At 41.2% G+C, this 22,850-nt stretch overlaps 1 protein-coding gene across 3 annotated transcripts; it reads left to right on the top strand.

Moving 5' to 3' along the window:
* Window positions 1-966: 966 nt before the first annotated feature.
* NAA30 (N-alpha-acetyltransferase 30, NatC catalytic subunit) lies at window positions 967-22,270 on the top strand. 3 transcript variants are annotated; one of them, XM_065063092.1, is made up of 5 exons: window positions 968-1,111; window positions 1,406-2,320; window positions 9,539-9,662; window positions 12,524-12,579; window positions 19,095-22,270. In XM_065063092.1, the coding sequence occupies exons 2-5, from the start codon at window positions 1,409-1,411 to the stop codon at window positions 19,230-19,232; spliced, it is 1,230 nt and encodes a 409-aa protein (XP_064919164.1). In that variant the 5' UTR covers window positions 968-1,111; window positions 1,406-1,408; the 3' UTR covers window positions 19,233-22,270. The 3 variants fall into 3 exon arrangements, with proteins under 3 accessions (XP_064919166.1, XP_064919165.1, XP_064919164.1); XM_065063094.1 differs by lacking the exons at window positions 12,524-12,579; window positions 19,095-22,270 and adding an exon at window positions 10,693-11,101 and having other exon boundaries at window positions 967-1,111; XM_065063093.1 differs by lacking the exons at window positions 12,524-12,579; window positions 19,095-22,270 and adding an exon at window positions 10,510-10,727 and having other exon boundaries at window positions 967-1,111.
* The last annotated feature ends 580 nt before the right edge of the window (window positions 22,271-22,850 follow it).

Raw genomic sequence — 22,850 nt, 5'->3', positions numbered from 1 at the left:
AGCAACAACTCCTGCACTCTTCCTCATCTGTAACTGAGCATCACCCACCAGAACACTGTCCCCAAACCCAGCACTGCTGGCAGCGTCCTGTGGGCAGCGCCTGTGCTGACCAAACAAAACAAAGCACAAACACCAGTGCGAGCATCTCCTGGGGCAGGGGAGGCGGCAAAGGGAGATGTTTAAACATAGAATCCCAGAATGTCAGGGGTTGGAAGGGACCTGGAAAGCTCATCCAGTGCAATCCCCCCATGGAGCAGGAACACCCAGATGAGGTTACACAGGAAGGTGTCCAGGCGGGTTGGAATGTCTGCACAGAAGGAGACTCCACAACCCCCTGGGCAGCCTGGGCCAGGCTCTGCCACCCTCACCAGGAACAAGTTTCTTCTCAAATTTAAGTGGAATCTTTTGTGTTCCAGTTTGTACCCATTGCCCCTTGTCCTATCATTGGTTGTCACAAAGAAGAGCCTGGCTGCATCCTCCTGACACTCCCCCTTTCCATATTGATCCCCAGGAATGAGTCCCCCCTCAGTCTCCTCTTGTCCAGCTCCAGAGCCCCAGCTCCCTCAGCCTTTCCTCACACGGGAGATGCTCCACTCCCTCCAGCATCTTGGTGGCTGCGCTGGACCCTCTCCAGCAGTTCCCTGTCCTGCTGGAACTGAGGGGCCACAACTGGACACAATATTCCAGGTGCAACACAATATTCCAGACGCCGACACAGGCTCCACAGGCGCAGGGACACCGGCTGGGGGCTGAGCGGGCCCGAAGGCCCCAGCCTGACCGCAGCGCCGCCTCACCCGGCCAGGCCGCGACCCCAGCAGCTGCCCTGGGAGCGGGTGTCCCGCCCCTGCCCTGGCTGTGCAGCGGGGGCAGCCGGACCCTGCGGGCACAGACACCGCACGGGGGGCGGCGGGACCGGGCCGCCAGCCTGGTGAACACGAACCCGCATCCACGCTCGTCGCCCCGCCCCGCCGTCGCTAGGCCGCGCCGCCAAGGGAGGAAGTGTCGTAAAGGCTGACAGGAAACTTGGCCGCGGGTTACGGCAGCGGCGGCCGCGCTTGGCGGCCGCTGGCTGAGCGGAGAGTGGGAGCCGCGGCGCTGAGGAGACGCGGGGGTGAGTGGCGGCGGCGGCGGGCGGGGAGGCCGCGGCGGCGGCGGGTGCCCGCCCGGGGCCCCCAAGGGAGCGGGGAAGGGCCCTAGCGGTGGTGGCGGGGGGAACGGGACGGCAGGAAGAGGTGGCGGCGGGGCGGCGAGGCGGGGCCCGGGCACCGTCTCTGCCTTTGTTCGCGCCCCCCCCCCCTTCTTCGCCCCCCTCACCCCGACCGCGGACCGTGAGGAGGCCGCCCCCCCCGCCCCGTCTCGTCTGACGCCCCCGTCCTCGGTGGGTTTGTGTCGGTCTCTCCCGTAGGATATGGCCGAGGTACCGCCGGGGCCTAGCAGCGTCCTCTCCCCGCAGGGGGACACGCTCTCCCCCTTCCCCGGAGGAGGAGGGGGGGGGGCTGCTTCCTCCTCCTCTTCACCCTCCTCTGCCGCCGCCGCCGCCTGCACCGGGGCCCAGGACGAGGAGGCCGAAGAGGAGGAGGAAGAGGAGGGACCCGCGGGCGGCCGGGAGCAGCAGCAGCGAGGAGGAGGAGGAGGCGGCGGCAGCGACAAGGGGGGGCAGCAGCACCGCCTCCACCGCCACCACCACCACCATCCCCCGCACCACAACCACCAGCTCAACGGCCTCATCAGCCCCGAGCTGCGGCACCTGCGGGCCTCCCTCAAGAGCAAGATCCTCAGCTCGGAGGCAGGGACAGCCCCCGAGGGGCTGGAGAACAAGCGAGCCAGCAAAACAATGGGCTCCGGACAGCAGCAGCAGTCCTCGCCCCCGACCACAGCACCGTGCTCGTCCCCCCTTAGCAACCACCTCCCTCCCCAGGGAAGGACTGCACCCTCTCCTCCTCCTTCTCCCCCAGCAGCAGCAACAGGGGACAGGAGCCAGCCTGCTGCCACAACTACAACTGCTGCTAAGACTGCAGCCCGCAATGGACTGGCAGGAGGGACTGGCTTGGAGGAGGAAGAGCAGGAGGATGGGGATGAAGGAGGTGAGGAGGAGGAGTCCCTGCTGCTGCTCTCCAGGTCCTTAGAGGCAGCTTGCAGTTTGAAAGGCTCGGGAACGGACTCTCAGCCCGAGGAGGACCTAACGATACGATACGTCCGATATGAGTCAGAGCTGCAGATGCCCGATATCATGAGACTGATCACCAAAGATCTGTCTGAACCCTACTCCATTTACACATATAGGTATTTTATCCACAACTGGCCACAACTTTGCTTTTTGGTAAGTGCCGGAGGGGCCAGGGAGGGCAAGAATTGGGAGTGGTTTGGGGCTGGGGAGGAGAGGATTAAAGGGTTGACATTTGTGGAAATACTTCTAATAATTTTTTTTGTGGATAAGGCCAAGGTGTTTTGGAAGTACCTGTCTTCCTAATGAAGTTCCCTTGTGACCTGTGGTTGTATAAGTAAAGCATACGACTGAAGTTCCTACATTCATTAATTGATGTTTTAAGTGGTGGGGTAAAGGTTTGAGCACAGGGCTAGGATCCAGGAATTCAAGGCTTCTAATCTTGGGTTTGACATTGACTTTTGTGACCTTTGGTAGATCATTTTGTCATTCTGTCTCAATTCCTAGGTTTGCATTTAAAAAAAGAGTGTTCTTAGCCCACTAGTTTCTTATGAGTGCTTAGTAATTCTTGCACAATGGTTTTAAAAGAGACTTCATGGCTAGCTTATAAATGTTAAGTGATACATGGAGAGACAGTTGAAGGTTTTGTAGACTTTTTGATCTACTAGCTTTGAAAAAGACAAGTACAGCTATTTCTTCTTACAGGTGTGATAGTGTTTGCTGCTTAGATTCTCTTGCTGTGCTAATAGTGTGATCAGTTTTGTATTCGTCCTACTGTACTATTGGAACGATTGATGTAGGTGTCACCCTGTCTTTCTAAACGTTCAGCACTACTTATGGAAAAACTTATGTCTGGCTTGAAAAGGATGCTTTTAGGGTGCTAATCTGTCCACAGATAGAAGAAACTGAGTGTAAGTTGGCCTGGGGGGTGTGCGTGCATAGCGTGAGCTTAGCTGTGTTTGATTTACTCACAGGAAAACTGATATCCTCAAAAGAGAACATTTCTGGGAGTGTGTGGCACTTCCTTGTTAAGGTAAATGATGAATTCTTCTCTCTCAGTGTTTTAGTCAAGGCTGGACACCTCTCTGAAAGGTGTGATTTAGCCAGAGCCAAGACACCCTTCGATTCAGGAGTGTCTCTGTAAAATTTCAATAGAATATGAGTACAGGAGGTGAGACTAATGGAATCCATCTGGCCATAAACTTCCTGAATGTTCTTGGTTTAGGGTCTGGTATAATTTATGGCAGGATTTATGTGATTTATAGGAGGATTTTCAGAACTGTGCTTCTTAAAACCCCACAAAGGGAATACAGTAGGATTATACGAAGTTGAGCAAAGCATTAACTTCTGGAACAAAATAGAAATATGAAAATATTTGAAAACATTGTTCAATACAGAGTCATGTTTGCCATTATAAGGATGCTGATGGGAGCAGAATGGTATTTTTCAAGCCCTGAGCTGTGCATGCGACCGATTCACCTCATATTGAAAAGAAGTGCTTGTGAACTACAAATGTCCATCCTTTCAGCATCAAGTGTATTGCTGGTAATGTTGGATACTGTTAGATCACAGTGCATCTGTTTAGACTTTAAATGTTGTGTTTGTTGGGCTTTTTTTGTCCAGGAATAACCAGGGAAATTTTGTTAGGAAAAGAGCAATAGCAAGTTGTTTGACAGAGCACTCAATCAGATGATTTCTAATAAGTGCATTCAAAGAATAAGATATGACTCAAGGAAAAGAAAGTGTCTTAAGCTTATTTTGTAATGACAGCTTCTTTTTTTTAGTAGCCTTGAAGAATCAACAAAACTTCACCTGAACTCTGTGTATTTGCCATTATTTTTGAAGGGTGGCACAATGTAAAGTACATAAAACCATAGAGAAGAATATATGGCTATGAATGTCTAAAGCTGTTAGCAAATTGTTATCTACTTAATAATTTCAAGCTTTTGCAGTATGTTGAGTCAAATTTGATGGTGTTTTTATGACTCGTTTTAGTATTTGTAAGGCTTGTTTTTTAGGGGTTGTCTTGAAGACTTTGTGTTCTATAAAATTTAATTTGTTCCTGCAGTTAATGGATTCCTGAACTACTTCTGTCTAATAAGTCTCTTTGAAATATTTATCTTCAGTCAGGGACTGCATATTCCAATTAGCAAGAACAGTGTCAGGATGGTGAACAGCAGCATAGCACCTGATCTCACAGAATTATTTGCCTTTGATACCTTGTGGCCTCACACCCATCTGGTTTCAGGTTTTGGTTTGATTGGTCTTGAAGAGAGAGGTTAGTCTGCAATTCAATTGTATTTGAAAAAAATACCTCTAGGGGTTCAATCAATTCCTTTACAGAATGTTGGCATCATTTTTTAAAATCTTCCAGTGCATATTCAGCTGTCTTCGTTGCACTGTCATGGGCTCCTTTCCCTTTCTCCACATGCGAGGGGAAGGTACTAACACCATTTAAATTGAACGTGGGATGTGTATTTTCCATATGTGATTGGCAACTGTCCTTTGCTAATATTTATTCAATCATCCATCTTAAAACACCATATTTTTGCTGTCTAGCATTTTGCATACCTGACAATGCAGAACTGTTTCCTGGGGACGTTATTAAGATTGTTCGGGTCAATGATTATCTCGCGGGTTTGAAACTTGCTGAGTTTTGGCTTAGCTTTCCCAAGTGTGCACCAGTGCTCTCAGGGCAAGTGTGATCCAAAAGACTCCTTGCTTTTCCTTTTTGTTCATCTCCCTCTTCCTGGCTTTGCTAACCTATTGCATTTCTCTGATTTAGGAAGCTAAGGTAGCCCTCCCACCACCACCATATATTTAAAAGTGTGTGTATGTATGTATATGTTTTAGGGTCAGGCTTTTGTTGGTTTAGGGCTCCACATATATTCACAGTAGAATATCACAGGTGTTGGTACAAGGGAAGAGGTGAGAATGCCCAGCAGGAGGGAAGCCATCGGACCAACCCGAACTAGTCACTGTATGAAACCACATCCTATCTGTATGCTCAAAAAAGTAGTTCATATTCCGCTTTAAATGAACCTGGAGGTACTGGGAATGTTCAAAACTAGAGTCAAATGTATCCATGTAACTGTCTTCCTGAATCTAGGGGTAACAAGTTGAGAACACCTGATCAGTTCTGATGTGTTACACTCCAGCAACCGAGCTGTTGCAAGGTAATAACCTCCTCCTCCATAAACTGCAACTCTCTGCTTAGACTCAGGTTTTACCTGTCTTTGGCAGGGCAGGTTCGCACTGTGTGCTGGCTGTGGATGCCCCGTAAATGCCTGGTTTGTACTTATTCCCAGGCGCTCTCTCAGTCCAATTCCTCTTCAAATGACTTACGATAACCACTCATCTGTCAAAAAAATGACAAGGGAAAGGGCTCTTTTATGGGAAGCACTTTTAAGCATCACTACAGCTATGTCCTCGTATGGATTGTAAATGCATTGTCAAAGTTGAAGCTTCCTTTTAAAGTGTTTTCATGGCTTCTGGTCTTAGCGGTGTTCAAGTTCTAAAGCTTCCATTTAGAACTGATACATTAATTATTTCCGAAAATTGTTTTCAAAATACTTTAGCGTGGGAGAGGTGAGCTTAGGAAACCTTGCTCTGTGTCAAAGTTTGGATAAGACAGGACATAATAAAAGCAGAGTTCGGGCTGGGTTTTGTAACCTCTCCTGTAATTCATAATACCGTAGCACTCAGCTGCCTTTTAAGAAAAATCTGGAAAATCTGTGCTTTTATTGGGTTCTTAACTTTGCTACTAGCTATAGCAGCATTTATAATTTAAATTTTCACAAGTTTAAAAATAACCCATTAACTCCTTGTGAGTAGTTTTAGATGTGTTGTGAATCCTAAATGACTGCAGTTAAGATCTTGTTTTATATTAATGCTTTGCCTTTTTTTTCCCATTGGATTTTATTCAAGAGTCTGAGCATCCTTCCTGTTGAAATTAAGACTTGTAAGGCATCACCCCTGTTTTTCAGTTGTGGAAACCTTGGGGAATAAAAGAAGAACCAGAAAAATTAGGAAATTGGTTGGGAAGTCTCCTTAGCCTCATGGCAGACCTAGGAAGAAATTCTCTCTCCCAATTTGCAAACTCTCCTTGCATTCCAGTTTCCTCTTAGGTACAATTGTGGTTTCAGATACCGGCTTGCTGTGCTGCTTCTCGCTGTCAGAGGCTTTGTGAAAACTTCGGTTATTGCAGCATCCGAGTATGTAAAAACAACCAGTGTAGTTATTCTAGCAATGCCCTTGTACGGGAGGGAATTACTGGTGTCCAGTTTCATCGAGTGGAAACAGAGCGACTTAGTGATTTGCCCAGTGTCGTAAAGAGCTCTTGACTGAATTGCCAGACTTTAGGTTAAAACCATTAGCCTAAATGTATCCTCTAATGGCATTCGCTAAATGTGAGCTGAAGGATTCGTGCAGAGCTGTTTCTGTGATGCTTCGGGATGGATTTTAGTGCATGTGCAGAAGGGAAGTTGTGTTGTGGTAGCGCAGGTTCTACTGCATTTGAATCACAAAATATTTCTCTTTCAAGGCTGGTTGGTTGTTTTAATCTTCTTTAAATGGGAACAAATGTCCTAGAATGCTTGGACTGTGGGTGACAGACTTAATGCTGTCTTTGCTATTGAAGTTAATGGCAATTGTTTAATTTTGTGAAAAGTAATGTTCTTGCTGATTTACAGCCATTTCTAGGAATACATGGTTGCAATACAAAGATATTAAAATCTAGTTTCTTTTAAACATTTAAACTTATTCATAAGAACAAAGTTGATGCAAATATTGGATTTGAATTCATATATGTAAATCCTACTAATGACTTACGATTGAAGTAAATTTAAGAGTATTCTGTGGGGTTTATAATATGTAATAGTAACTTGGGCTGAATTCTGTTTGTAGAAACTCATGTATGTTTAGAAGTAATCCGTATACCTGAAAAGAAAATTTGGCCCATGATTGACTTTTCATGAGTGGTGTTCTGTGGCTTCTTCTCTTTCCTCCCCACTCTCTGTATTTCAGTCTGGTTTGGTTTTATTTAAATACTTTAACCTTCTCCAGGGAATTAAATTATGAAGTTTTACATCACATTTTAAGTTCATTTCTGGCTCTAGGTAAGGTTGGAAAGAAGGAGAAAGGAGAGGAAAGGCAACAAAAAACCTCAAATTGAGGCGGAAATAATGCAGCACTCCCTCAGTAAGTGGAAAAAACATAGATTAACTGGCATATTTACCGGCCTAAAGACAGAGAAATAGATTCACGTGTTTGGGAAACCGGTTACAAAGTCATACTTTATTCAGCTCTCTGGCTATAAGTGGTAAAACCAGTGGGTATTTGCTGCTTTGATCACCGAAACAAAATTTTTTACTGTTCTTTTAGCGCTTTAAATCTATGATTCATGAACACAGCTTTTCTGAAAAGTGCCCCAAATGAGAACAGACACAGATATGCAGTGTCTAGAATGTCACTCTCTTGACGTTAGTAAAAAATATATCTTAAAAATTCCCCACATGACTGTTACGATCAACAATTTGCACGTGTTCACTTCAGGGCAAAGCAAAACTCTAACGTGCTAGTTTGTAGTGTGCTTTTTTTTTTTAGTGAGGTATAAGATTACATCTAGGTACTCTGCATAATTATAGCAGTGTTATGAACAGTCTGTCTGCTGATACTCTTTATTTAACTCCCCGGTTTTCTCAGGTCTGAGCCGAGACACAAAACTTGCCTTGAGCTGACTCTTTGCATACACAGTTTTAGTATAAGTACAGCTTTTCTAGGGAATAAACTGTATTTTAAACCAAATGAAAGACTGCTTAGAGGCTGTGTATTTCAGTCATGCTACAGTTTTTAAGAAATGCTTGTTTAGATTGTTCAGAGTTGTTCTCGGATACTGCTAAAACATGTATTTTCCTGCCAAATAAAAAATTTGCAATAATTCTATTTGCCTGATGAGCTTAAACTACATTAGAAATGGTGTTAGGATCATGCTGTGTCATGGAGCTTTGGAACTGCAGCACGTATATTTTGGGCTGCTTCGTTTTCACCTTTGATACAGCTACGTGGTTAAGAACCCACCTTCCAGGTAGAAATGCTAGAAGACATTCTTTTTAAGACAAAAAACCTGTGGGTCTGTGCCTGTGTTACCATCTGCATGAACGAACCTTCTGTCCGTTGAGCTTTAGCCTACAAGCTGTGCACAAAAATGTTTAGATGGTTGGAGACTATAGAGTCTATACCATAGACATTAGAGATCCCGGCTTTGCCGAGTCCTTTTCATTTGTCGTGTTTTCCTGCTGTAAATTTGGATTATCCCGAAGCGCTTGTGCCAGCACATGCTTGTGCCAATCATGTGCTGTAGTCCCGGTTTAGCTGCTGCACTTGAGCCGAAAGCTGGTTTCCCCCTACAGATACAGGTCTGTCAAAGTCCGTGGATCCACTTATACACCCATATGTACAATTAAGAGTTTCTTTTTATCTCTGTCAGTCTTTCCTGAATGAGTAGTGTTTCATTTTGCCTGTGGATGCTGTCCTACTCTGCAGCGTTATTCAGTGTTAGTGCTGCAGGTTATAATGTCATTAATCCCTCACGCTGCCTAATCCTTCAGTTAACATATGACTTAGTTTTTCTTACAGTCTTTCTCTGATATATTTCATGGTAAAATTTTGGTGAACGGAATAGTTGTGCAAGTAGTTCGATAAGTGGTTGGGGGGGAGTTATTTTCTTTTCCTTAACATTCCAGAATAACTACATCTCCTTGACCACACTTTTTGTGACGGTGCCGTTGGGATTAACTATCAGTGCATAGCTCTTAACAAATGGAATCTCCGAACACTTAAAATGTGTGAAATTAAGTGTGTGCTTTTTTGTTTGTTCTTTGGGTGTCATGTGGCTGAAAATGACAGTTTCTAAAGATGAAACACAGCAACATTTTTCTCTGATCCATTGTGGCCTTGACATTAAAACCAGGCAAGAATTAAGCATGTTATCTACCATAGCCCTTGTACATGAAAATTCAGATCAGTATAAAACAGAAATGGACTTTTTAAAAAGGTGATTTATGCCTTAACCTTTTTTTTTCCCCTATCACACACCTGTAGACTTCATGGAATAGCACTGTGATTCTCTCCAGAACAATTCATTGATTGTTAATTGACTGTAACTTTATTTGAATGTAATAAAGAAATAAGAGTCCTTTAATGTTATTTATACTTCTGGATAAGTTTTAAAAAATTATTTAGTTGGGGTTTATTATAGCTTTTATGCAAACAAATTTTATGTGGCTGTTTCAGTTAAAATGAACTGGTTTACTGCTTTTTGGTAGCACTGGAGATCACAAACTGAGAATGCGTACGTGTATGTTTGTCTTTAAGGCCATGGTAGGTGAGGAGTGTGTAGGTGCCATCGTCTGCAAGCTGGATATGCACAAAAAGATGTTCCGCAGAGGTTATATAGCCATGTTAGCAGTGGATTCCAAATACAGAAGAAAAGGAATTGGTAAGAATAGCCTTTTTTTTGTTATTTCCTACTTCAGTCCTATAGTTGGGATAACTGTAGCTGTCATAAAGATTTCAGCAAAAGCAGACTTCCAGATGTGGTGGTTTTTCTGTCATCCCTGCATTACTCAATCATACAAGCTCCCCAGTGGCCTTTTTTCTTGTGTTAGAATAACCCGAAATGCCCTATGAGGTTTACACCTGGGATAAGATAAAGCTAAGAAGAAAGGCAGTCAGCAGCCCCTTGCTTCTGCCTATTACCACTCTCAGACAACCACAGTGGGAATTGCTTTGCATTCTTATTTGTGCCCTCAACACTATATTTCTGTGTTGTGTTCAGTCTGTCTCCTTTCAGTCAACTTAGCCCCTGGCTTTCCCATATCAATTATGCATATATTGCCCATTGGGGAGAATGTATGTAGCTCACTGTTGTATTAATAAGAGAAGAAAAATAGTTGTGTGTTGCTACTTGAACGACTGAAATGGAGATCTGTTTTGTTGGGGAGTTATATAATAAAAGAAATGGTCTTGGCAGGGAGTTTGCCCTCCCTCATTGATCATTTTTCCCCTCCCTCATTGATCATTTTTCCCCTCCCTCATTGATCATTTTTCCCCTCCCTCATTGATCATTTTTCCCCTCTCTCATTGATCATTTTTGCCCTCATGAAGGAATTTAATTCCAACACTAGTTATCCTAGTTGGCTTAATTAAAGATCTATTCTAATGTAACTTGATTTTTTTGATTGTTGGTTATTGTGAGATGACATTTTAGAACCTTTTTAACTTAAAACGTAGAAGTGAACTTTGAAGGTTAGAAATGTGCTTCATTGCTCATTCCCACCGAACAGGTCATACTTTTGTGATTAAAGACAGAAAATTCCTTGCAATGGAAAAATACGGTGATACGATGCAGAATGGTACCATTGCCTTTGTTCTGCTCTTCAAAAAAACACCCTAAACTCAAAAAAACTCGAAGCACTACCCATTATCATGATTCTTGAAGCATGTGCAGATTTCTTTTCGTTCTTCAGTGCAGTTCAAAAGCCGTTGTTGGTTTCTGAAGTGGAGCAGAGGGAAGAGGATACTGAGAAATCCCTGTGTCTCCTTCCCTTTTAGCTGAGTCACGAAGGAGACTGCCATAATTTAATTGCAGGTGTTTGGATTCATAAGTAAATAAGAACTGGTGATGTTATTATGAAGATCTCTGCAAGATTTTCCCCTTGCTTTAGTCAGTATATTATTTTAGAATTATATAAATAGAATTTATATGTAAAGCATTGCTTACTTTAGCGTTATGTATGTTGACTTTTTCCTACGCTTGCCACCTTGCTGTTTCTCAAAGCGTGCTGTTAATCTGAAGATTTGTTTTAAATGTAGTACACTTTTGTCATATGTTCAATGAAAATCTTAATTGATTAAAGTTTTGAGACTACTTTAAAACATTCTCTAGATTCCTTGGGGTTTTTTTTCCTTTTCCTTAGCTTTCTTATGGAAGTGAGATTTATGCAATTTCATTGAACAGCAGTTTTTTCCACTAATAACTTTGAAATCAACTTTCGATTTCACCCCAATTCTACAGACAGGTAGGGATATTACATTTGTAGAACTGTTGTGAAATAGATGGAAAACAATGATAAAGAATTAAATTAATGCTTGGCTGAGGGGAAGGGATGGGCTTCAACCATATTATTAGATACTAGCAAATCCAAATGGGAGTGAGCCCCAAGAAAAGTGGTTTCATAAGTTCTGTTACTAATAGAAGAATTTGTTTTAGTAAGAGGAAATTCCCTTGGAAGATGAATGTCCTTCAAGTACGTGCCAGCGAATTTTGACTTTAAATGCAACAAAAAGGAATGAATCACATCTTGGAAGGCTATATATAACACTATGTTAAACATAGAAGCCTGTTTCTAATATCCTTGTGTTAGAAGAATTTTGCGCTCAAGCTGAGTCTCTGGATTACTTTATGGATTATTTTAACATTCAAGCTTGAGACTGCAACTTGACTGCAACTTGACTGCAACTTGACTGCAACTTGACTGCAACTTCCCTTCTCCTCTTTTCCCTTCTCCTCTTTTCCCTTCTCCTCTTTTCCCTTCTCCTCTTTTCCCTTCTCCTCTTTTCCCTTCTCCTCTTTTCCCTTCTCCTCTTTTCCCTTCTCCTCTTTTCCCTTCTCCTCTTTTCCCTTCTCCTCTTTTCCCTTCTCCTCTTTTCCCTTCTCCTCTTTTCCCTTCTCCTCTTTTCCCTTCTCCTCTTTTCCCTTCTCCTCTTTTCCCTTCTCCTCTTTTCCCTTCTCCTCTTTTCCCTTCTCCTCTTTTCCCTTCTCCTCTTTTCCCTTCTCCTCTTTTCCCTTCTCCTCTTTTCCCTTCTCCTCTTTTCCCTTCTCCTCTTTTCCCTTCTCCTCTTTTCCCTTCTCCTCTTTTCCCTTCTCCTCTTTTCCCTTCTCCTCTTTTCCCTTCTCCTCTTTTCCCTTCTCCTCTTTTCCCTTCTCCTCTTTTCCCTTCTCCTCTTTTCCCTTCTCCTCTTTTCCCTTCTCCTCTTTTCCCTTCTCCTCTTTTCCCTTCTCCTCTTTTCCCTTCTCCTCTTTTCCCTTCTCCTCTTTTCCCTTCTCCTCTTTTCCCTTCTCCTCTTTTCCCTTCTCCTCTTTTCCCTTCTCCTCTTTTCCCTTCTCCTCTTTTCCCTTCTCCTCTTTTCCCTTCTCCTCTTTTCCCTTCTCCTCTTTTCCCTTCTCCTCTTTTCCCTTCTCCTCTTTTCCCTTCTCCTCTTTTCCCTTCTCATCATATCATGTAGGTAGCACATGTTAGTCATATATAAACCAGCATCTTTTGCATTGCAACTCTGACACTGAAATCTATATTTCAGGTACAAACTTGGTTAAGAAAGCTATTTATGCTATGGTTGAAGGAGATTGTGATGAGGTAAGATTTTATAATAATAATCTTCCGTAATGTAAATGCTTTGCATTCTCCTATATGTGGATTCATTTCACAGGGTTTTCTTCTACAAGACTTTTTTATTCCTAGGTGGAGAGTGTGTTGGTAAGAAGCTATTTTTTTTTATTATAAAAAGAAAACCTCAGGAAAACACATGGCGCAAGTAGGAGAAGGATTTTCTAGGTTCAGTCTAAGTTCTTAAATTCAAGTTTTGTTATATTTTGCGAAGCTGTCCCAGCCTTGGTCACAGGCGCGTTTTCCTCCTGAGACTCTAGCTGAAGGTGCTGCTGACCAGTATAACTTGCATGTCATGTGTAACACTTCTGTGCTTTCAGAATGCACAGAGATACTGGAACGGTTCGTGCTGTAGTGCTGCAGAATGCGGTTTTATCACAGCAAGTCATCAGGCTGTTCCGACAGCGCGGAGCTGTGTTACGTAGCACTAACAGAACTCAAATAATCTCACACGTCAACCAAAACTTGGAAGGAAAGTTGACTGAATCACTGTCAAACTTTCTCTGCGTTGTATTATTAGTGTTCCCTTTTACCAGATTACAGTCCCTACTTTGTTTTTTTGTGTATATAAAGCAACTATCTTTATGTGCTGTTTAACTTGTGAGGAGCTCTCCCTCCATCCATGCTCCTTAATCTGCTTATCTCTCCCATTAACTTTCATCTGCGTGCTACAAAGCAATGGTTAGTTCGTTCCTGCTGTGTGAGCATTGTGTCATTTCAGTGTGTCATAGTTAATGATCCTTTCATCTCTCTATTACCTTGTTTCAACTGCTCCCTTAATTGTCCCACTGCTGTGTGGCCAAGTTTCTTAAGCAAAACTTCAATTTTTGTTGCAGGACTTGTGGCACGTACTCTGTTAATTTTTCCACTTGTGTTGTGCCTCTTGCAGCATCCTTGCATGTGTTCTGACTTCATTCATTGCTTGAGATAGTTATTCTTCCCTTCAGATTCCTTCACGCCTCTGTTTATTGATGTATTTCTTTTTCTCTCTCTAATTTATGTTGCACTCAGGCAATATAGTGCAATCTGATATGTTCTGTGATTCTTTAAGTTCTTTGTTTTGTCTTGTTGCTTCTATGATTGTATGTAATGTGCTTTGCTGTAATCTGTTTTACTACTTCCTACACTGAAACAATCAAGAAAAGGGGGTTTGCTTGTTTTTCTTTTTTCCATTGCGTTCCACTGTGCTCTTGAATTCATTTGCCATTGCTAGAGTATTCAAAGTTTTTTAGAAATTAAGAAATAATTGAGGAATGGTATCACACTGTTCACATCGCAGCTGGAGAATTGACATGCAGAGAAGTGAATCGCCTACTGTTGTTAGAGAATCACTACTACAACTGGCTATTTCTACTCAGGCTACCAGAGTAATTACCATCAGATTTATGAGCGATTAGGTATTATTCTGTACCACTTCTCACGTAACTTCATTTCTGAATTGGGCTTTCCAACAGATATATGCCAAGCGATCTCTTTTGTGGCTTTTTTTTTTCCCCTACCACTGTATTATTAGTTCTAAAGTCCTTGCTGTTTTTTTTTCCCTTTGTAAAAATGAAATAAATGATAAGGATTGCAAGCTAATCTGCAGTGGGACCTCAGGAGGTTTTAGTCACAGATTTTCATCTATGGTGCTGTATAAATGCTTTGCACCAAGTGCAGGCAGCATTTTCCAGCCTGTCCCCCTTTAATGGAAGGTGCTACAGTTCCAGCTTCTTGAAGCGTGTGCTGGACGGGTACGGGCACGTTGCAGCTCCGCTTTGGAAATCTGTGGGCTGATGATTCTGAACTAATTATCCTCTCCCTCTTGGGGGCTCTTGCATTGGCTGAGACTTGTGCTGGCACAAAATTTGGAAATGGGAGCTTATTATACCTCGGCAACATAGAGCATAAGCAGAGCATATTTCTGACTTCCGACACTGATCAGCACAGGCTTCCTCACACTGATTTGATATATTTATGCTCTTTTTCACATACAGGTTATCCATAGCTGAATAGCCAATTTTTTAATGTTTTTTTTGCCACCAAGTGTATGTTTCTTCCAGCTGTACGTGGTACAAAATAATGATGTTGGTCACTTGTACCTCATGGTGGATTGTTGAGTTCTCAGTCATGACCAGAACCTGAAAAATCCAACTAGCCACCCATTAAAAACTCTGACAGAGCCAAGACACTTGGCCTCACCAGTTTTTACACCAGTTGTGAGGACAGTTTCTGTCTGATCAAACATGAAATAGCACATCACAGTAATTTGTCTTTGTGAGGTGTGTAAATAGCTTAATAATCTCTGCTGCTCTTAAGATGTTTTTCTACATCCCATCATGAAATCAGAAGCATGGTGAAAATAGGAAGATGCTGCTACTTGATGATATAAGATTAACTGCAATTCAAAAATACAGTGTTTTCTGCAACTTGCTTGGAACAGGATTAAGAACGTGAATATGCAGCTGTGGGCGTCATGAAAGATTTCCAAAGGCTGCTTGGAAACTCTTCCCTTCAATCTAATTATGGAAGAGATGCAGTAAATGTACTTAATTTTAATAACTTGTGGCATATAATCTGATAAATGCTTTGTTTAGTGTATTGCATTTCAAAGTCATATAGATTGGACTTTTGAGGTATCAACATTGAGTCCTGAAGAATATAGGATTTATACAACACCATAGATGAAAACCTTGAAAAATCACTGCTGATGTGCTGGCATTTTGAATTATGCTGCAATATTTTAGTGATTAAGGATGTGTTTTTGGGTGTTCATTGGTTATTTTGCCTGTAAGATAGTTTAACCATGGCCTGTGTTAGAGTAGAAATGAGGGAAGTGATCTGATTTGGGGGATGGGTGGTTAAACTAGAAATAACCTTCAAGCCTAAAGAAAGGACTTGGATATTAATGAATTCTAATATTTGCGGTAGTGAACTGAAGGTTTTCAAGATTATAATGGCCTGAGTTTCCAATAGGTCACAATGATCTAGAATAACTTTATGGGTTGGTTGCATTAAAAAAATGTAAACTATGGAAATAAATAAAGGGGGAACAGTTTTTCTCCCATCTCCAAAGTCTTAAAGATATTATTGTTCCAGCGTAAAAAGGAAAGTATGTGCTAACTTCAGCAAGCTGGGCATCTGGCTGCTTTTTGTACATTTATTTAGGTTTTATTTTTCAAAAATGGTCCTGCTTAAGTCTTTCATGTGCAACTGGTACATCCCTTAATTGCAGCGAGAACGGAGCAGTTGTTCATTCATACGTAGGGTTTCCATCTGTAACAAATGACTCTAAGTAATCTGCATACAAATCATTCACTTCATATTACTGAAATAATGTACCGTGTAACTAGGAACTAGTCAAAATAAGACTCCAGTAAGTGGGACTTTTAAGAGCTTTTCTTTAAGCAAAATGTAGAATCTGAAAAGAAATTGCAACTTTTCATTAAAAATTTCCCTTGAAACCTTTAGGGTGATGTAAAGTGGGATATTTTGACCACACTGGTAGATGTGACATTTGAATTCTGTACCCCACTTGTAAAAATTCCATTTATACTTTATGTAATTCTATTCGAAGTGATCAAGCTATGGATATGTTAGCTTTTTCTTAATCTACAGATTATCTGAATTATTAAGTGTTACATTTTGGGTACTACTTTCCTTTAAAAGTTAAGGCCATTAAACTGATAAGGGACACTGGACAAACACCTGTAACTTGAGTCTGATATGCCAGACTTACAAGTAAGAATAGCAACCTCTGAGACAGAACTTTATTCATTTGCTTATTTGATTTGGCTTTATTCATTCTGTGACGTGGTCGCTAAACTTGAGTTCATTCAGAGTTTGAAATGAAGAAGCAAGAAAGCTCGACCTCTCCATTTTTCTTCCATTTAGCAATAAAAGGTAGGTATCAAAAAGTAATAACAAGCAGCATTGCACTCTGCTCTCGCTTTAGAAGCAGAGTTCTTACTTCTAAACATAGTTAAAATGAGACAGTTGAGATAAAATATTAGCTTTATGAAATTTAAGATATAAGAGAAAGCAGCCACCTTCAGAAAATTGAAACTTTTGCAGAAAATGCTGTGAAATCCAATCAGACCTTTGCTGGTCTCCAGGGGAGGATGTGATTGTGTTTAATATTAAAGAACTTAACAGGCAAGTGTGTATGACAAAATAGACCCTGTGAGACCAGAAATAAATGTAATGTTTGGAGCTCAGTAGAAGAGACATAGAACAGAAGGGACAAATCCTTCACAATGAAATTCGGGTGAGAAATGACCGTGTTTCCATTTTCGACAACAGAAATGTATCTTTCGACACATTGAGATCAATGCTCCTTGTTGAGATCAGGGAATTATGTTTCACTGTGCTGAGTTTTCCGTAGGAATCCCAGAGCAAATCTCTTGCGTTTGCTTTCAAGACGGGCAGTCGTTCAGATAGTGGGATTCCAACAAACCTGAATTTCAGCATTTAACCACTCCCTTAAATTCAGTGATCTGTCAGGAATCTTTTAGCATTGCGAGGTGTGCGAGCTTGCAGTTGAATATAGACTTGTTATATCACTCTGCCGTTTGTAGTTCCGAGTTCAAATAATAGTCCCTTGCACTGGATTTACGTGGGTCAGATTTGCCCTTTGGCAGAACGCTTGGTGTTAGTTGGAATTAAACAGTTGTACAATGCGTATAATTGCATAGAAATTAGCATTCTTCAGGAAAACTATTGCACTTCCATAATTTGCTATAAGTTATATATTTTAATGGATGTCACATCTACCAGTGCGGTCAAAATATCCCACTTTACATCACCCTAAAGGTTTCAAGGGAAATTTTTAAATGAAAAGTTGCAATTTCTTTTCAGATTCTACATCTTGCTTAAAGAAAAGCTCTTAAAAGTCCCACTTACTGGAGTCTTATTTTGATTAGTTCCCAGTTACACGTATTGAGACTAATTGATCAAGTCACAAGACTGGGTAGTAGTATCCGATGTGGTGCCAGCTAGAGAAATTCAACCTGATTCTTACCATAAGACTAAGAATTGAATTAGGCTTGTCCTAAGTGAGTGGGTACAACAGACTGTCCTGCTGTAACTTAAGAACTCTGACTATTAATATTTTAATGCGCGAGTTCGTTTTCAGAAAACGAACGACTACGTCTTACGTTGTTCATTGAGTTGTTAGCCCCAGGTTTACTATTCGTGCAACTTCCTTACACTGAAAAGTGCAGGGAGAATTAACAGTTGGAATGTGGTTAGAGTAACTTGAGACTCAAGTGCTGGTCAAATATATACATTAAATGGATTTTTAAACCTTATTGAAGGTGACCAGTGTAAGTCCCTACTGCCTCTGTCTTTTGACTTAAACTGCTCTACAAACACAGAATAATATTTTGTTCCTGGTTTTAAGGCGATGTTAACTATTTTTTATTGGAAGAGAAGGGAGTCCTGGGTTTTGAAGTGGGGTAGATGACTATTTTTTGGTCTAACTACACAACATGGGCGTCAAATGCTGGTTTAAAATAGCCATTAGTGGACTTGACACCAGCAGCTATCACTGGTTTGCTGCAGAAATTGCTTCGGCTGCGTTTTCATTCCATGCTCTTTCTGCAGTTAGAATCATAGTATCATTTTGGTTGGAAGAGACCCTCAGGATCATCAAGTCCAACTGGTTGTCCATCAGTTCTTGTTTAATACACGATCGTACATTGTCTGGTCAACTGAGTAGTTCAGCCTTGCGCAACCATCATCTGTCCTTAATAGCAGAATCCTTAAATAATTGAGTTGGACAAGAGTAAAGAGGCAAAACAAGTTTCTGTATTTGACTTCTTCCACCAGTGTAGTTTTTTTGCCTGTGCTTGAAACTTCTGGGATCATTTTGAGTCTTTCCTTAAATTGGACTCTATTTACGTTTGGGTTTGGGCTGAGCTATTTACAGCAGGTCTTCCTACAACTGGGATCTTAAAACAGGTGGAAGAAGCTGCTTTTTCTTCCCTGATTTGAGTTTGGTTGAGCACAAATATTGGTAAGCTTGTATCTAAGCCTAAATCTATCGAATTGGAGGTCAAAGATATTCGATGGCTAAAGAAAAGCTCATGTGCCAAGTTCTTGTGACATGCAAAAGTTCAGTTGCTCATTCAAAGTATGTTTTGGACCTTAACCTGGTTGGTAGATTGGGTTTGGGGAGGATTTTTTTTGGGGGGAGGTGGGAGTTTGGGGTTTTGGTTTGTTTTTTTTACCCTAGCTATTAGATAATGAGTTGAAATCCTATTTACCACAGAGAACTAAAATCTTGATATGAATGAAAGTTGCTTACAGTTCCAATTGTTGATTAACTGCTATATTTTATTAAATGTGGGAATGGAGAGGGGTTGCTTGACTGAGGATAAGAAAAAAATAGTTCCACTCATTGTTAATAAGTGTAGCTTTAAATTAGAACTTTTAATTGGTTTGGTAGTCGTGCAATTGCAACTGCTTTCTAATATCCGCTTCTTTCTTTTGCTTTTTCCTTAAAGGTTGTATTGGAAACAGAAATCACAAATAAGTCTGCTTTGAAACTTTATGAAAACCTTGGTTTTGTGCGAGACAAGAGGCTGTTCAGATACTATTTAAATGGAGTTGATGCACTGCGTCTTAAACTATGGCTGCGTTAAAAGAAACCATCCCATCGAGCAACTGACGTCCCAACAGCGCAGAGTTGTCCTTTGCATGCAATGCAATTTGTCCAAAAATTGCTTTGCAGGTGGACTTAGTAATTTCCATGCAGCTCTTTAATCTGTCAGTGTCTCATTGAGTGTCGCACATATTTGTTGCACTTTGGCATGGCGCATTATTTGTCAGAATTAAACCCGATTGGTTTCAAACTTGGAGTTCTTTTGGTACCAGCGAGATGTGCCAGTTGATAGCCAAGATATGTTCATTCATTTGCAAGTCTACTGACTGTACTACATACACAGTGAACATTTTATCGAAGAACCTGTATGCGGAGCGCGACTTTTGGTTCCAGAAAAACAAAAAAGCCAATGTAGATTGTAAAAATTCTATAAGTATACTAACATTTCATACAAAAATTGCCATAGTTTTCTGGAAAAGGAAAAAAAAAAGGCTTCAATTTTAGGTTTTATTTTTCAATATTGAATTTTCCATTCTTAAATATTGGTACCTCAGTGATTAGTGAATGAAAAAAATGTATTGTAGGGTGGGGTGTGTGTTACAACGAGTAACAGTAACAATTAAATTGCGTCTGCCAGTGCCTGTATAGATAAGTATATTTGTCTTCACCTCTAAGTTTGGAGTGCATGCTTTTATTCTTTTACTCTCTTCAATTGTCTTTGCGAGAAAATTTCGGCTTTTATTTAAATTCTGGATTTGATAATAAATTATTTCAGATTTTTATGATTTGGAATACTTCTCCCAAACGAGGGTTCGCAGGGCCCTTCTTTTCTTATAGCAAGAAGTGTAAGCTATTTTGAAAACCTTGAGTAGCTGCTAAAAGAGAACCTGATGCCACCAGTCATTCTCTGCTGGTTTCGGATGCACTTTTTTCATTCAAAGAGTGAGGGACTTTAAAAACAAAAAGAAGATATAGCAAATTAATGTAAATTGGTATGATTCTATTTAATCAAAATTATTGCTAGAAGCTCTGAGAAACAGCTATTTTAAGATAGTTGGAACAATTTTTTTTCAGATTGCTTTGCTTCAGTGTTCTAAAATGCTTCAATCTTTGGTTCTTGGTCTTGGAAATAAATTTCAAGGTGTATTGTATCCATTTTTAGCTGCTCTCATTTTCTCTAAACTTACATGAGCTAAATTATTGGGGGATTTTTTTCCCTCTAAAATCAAAGCAGTGGGGAAGGACTTTTCTCTCTCTTTCTCATGTTCACTCTTGCTTTGTTTTTCTCTATATTTTCCCCTTTAATTGGGCTCACAAAGGTTTTACCCATCAATATTTTTTCAGTAACTCCAACATCTAGATTTTCTTGTTCAACGTGATCATAGAGCCCAGTTCTATGAATCAGTCGGGGTTTTATTTTCACTTTGGAAAAAAGGTTATTAGTTGACTTGTAATCTGTGAAAAGGATGAACTCAGTGGATCTGCTCTTCTGTAGCTGAGCATAATCTTCAGATTTGCCTTACTACACTTTCTTTTGTTTGTTTAGAGGTTGATTTGAGTCTTTTCTTTTGCTAATTACTTTACATTTAAAAACAAACCCAAGAAACCCCCTACCTCCAGTAACATGTAGAAAAGAGCCCTGTGCAGGAAGACTGGATTAAAGGAAAGCCTTATTTTGCGCAGACGTGGTGACGGGCGTTTCTTACCGCGTACAAACCACGAGTTGTATTTGAAAAGAAAGATTTGGAGTGGAAATTGGCCCTTCTGGCTTTTCTTTATGTATTTAACACAGTGCCCGAATCAAAGTGCTATAAACTGGAGTCTGTTATTCACAGAACACATTGGGAGTGAAGCCGCTATTGCCTTGTGACGCACCTGAGCCATTTGTTTGGATTATCCTGACCCTTCAGCTCTACCAGATTCTCTGGGCAGCTTTTCAGGAGGTTTGGTTCATCGTTAAGGCTTAAATATTGATAATATTCAATGGATCAGAGCAGGTTTCTCCAAGTGCAGGAGGTGGTGGTTGCTCTGGCTCAGTTGAACTAAGGAGACAGATCGGGGAGGTTTCGTACCTTGTTAACAGCTGTGGGACCTGTATCCCAAACTGCATCCGCTGATGTTTAAAAACTGCAAAGCCAGACAGGCAAGTTTTCTATACATTAATATTTAAGCCGTGGGTGTCTTCGGATTCACAAACCGACTTCGAAGTCGGCCAGAATGGCTTTTCATAAAGGTGCTGCCAAAATGTATTTCCTGAGCAAACTTCCAACACAATTCTGTCTGTTCATTGTGAGGAGCGGTCGTCACCGCGCACGCTTTGAAAACTGCGCAAAATAGGTGCCTGTTTCCTTTATAGAAAGCACATTGCCCAAAAGGTTCTGCTATGGCTGCGGCGGAACACGCGGTTCACAACCGAAGATACTGAAGCTGTATGTGTTGGATCGTATGAAAAGAAACTGATCAGTTCTCTGTGTTGCTTGGGGTTCGAGTATCAAGTGGGAAGTTCTGAATTTGCAAAGAGGTGAAAGCAGGTTTTCAAAACCCAGCGTGAAAAGTGGGTCGTTTCTCCTGTCTGTTGCTAAAACACAGTCCTCTCCCCCCTCTCACCTTTTGCATTGACAAATCGAGCGAAGGAGTTGATCACTTTTATGTTTAACTTTGCCCGACTGTTGCTCTGGGCTGATGTGTTGGTATGGATGTTTGCATTATATTGTCTTTTTTTTTAAGAAACGATCAGGTTCATCACCTTCAAGAAAAGTCGGCAAAGTGGAATTGGCGTTGCATAGTGTGTCGCAACCAATTTTTCAGGGCACTGCAAGAAATTGCTGAAAGCGAGTGCGATGTTAAGAGTTCCAGGTCTTGTATGAACATGGCAACCTGTATCGGAGTTCAGGTATCAGGTGGGCATCTGTGAAAATATCAAATGTATCTCAAAATACTGGACTGCTGTTTTGAGTGGATTATATTCTGTCCCTTTATCCTTTTTGATGAGAACAAAAACAGTGGGGTTAAGAAATGTACAAGCTGTCTAAATACAATGCAGTCAAATAAATAGTTGTTTATCTATTTCCTTTTGAATGGGAATGTTCTAATCATTGTTTTGCTTTGTTGACAAAACACGAAAACACGCTTGAGGGAGAAATGGAAACATTTTTACAAGAGTTGTTTATCGCTATTTGATTTTAATTCCCATGCCTGTATTGGAAGAATCTTGAATAGCATTTATATGAACATGAGTGTTATAAATGAACTAAAACGGGTCTTTTTTCCTGTCTATTAAGATATGACTATGTAGCCATTCTGGACTTTCCTGGGAGGTAAGAAATGGGGTTTTTATTACTTTAGTTGTTACAGGCAGGGGTTGGAACTGCTTGCAGCCCTTGTGGAGCTGCAAACTCTCTCTGTTTCAAGTGTACAAGGGCGCCTATGGATTTGGAAAATCCTTGGTGCATTATTCCCTCTACAATTAGATTTAGGCTCCTAAATCTTGCTGAGAATTTGCCAGCCAATATTGCGCCTGTTTGGCCAGGAGTTGGTAAGATGAGTGACCCAGAGTCGTAACCAGCTCCTGCTAAACTCCCTGCTCACCTGTCAGCAGCTCCATCTCTTTTTCTTCCAGCTGCCTTTCTGATTCCTTCCAGTATCTAAATACCAGGAT

Source organism: Columba livia, chromosome 5 (assembly GCF_036013475.1).
Source record: "Columba livia isolate bColLiv1 breed racing homer chromosome 5, bColLiv1.pat.W.v2, whole genome shotgun sequence".
NCBI lineage: Eukaryota > Metazoa > Chordata > Aves > Columbiformes > Columbidae > Columba > Columba livia.
This window is presented reverse-complemented; position numbering and strand designations above follow the sequence as displayed.

Coding starts and splice junctions, on each gene's coding strand:
- NAA30 (XM_065063092.1), top strand. CDS start 1,409: ATGGCCGAGGTACCGCCGGGGCCTAGCAGCGTCCTCTCCCCGCAGGGG. Junction 2,321..9,538: donor GGCCACAACTTTGCTTTTTG/GTAAGTGCCGGA, acceptor TTTGTCTTTAAG/GCCATGGTAGGTGAGGAGTG. Junction 9,663..12,523: donor ATACAGAAGAAAAGGAATTG/GTAAGAATAGCC, acceptor TCTATATTTCAG/GTACAAACTTGGTTAAGAAA.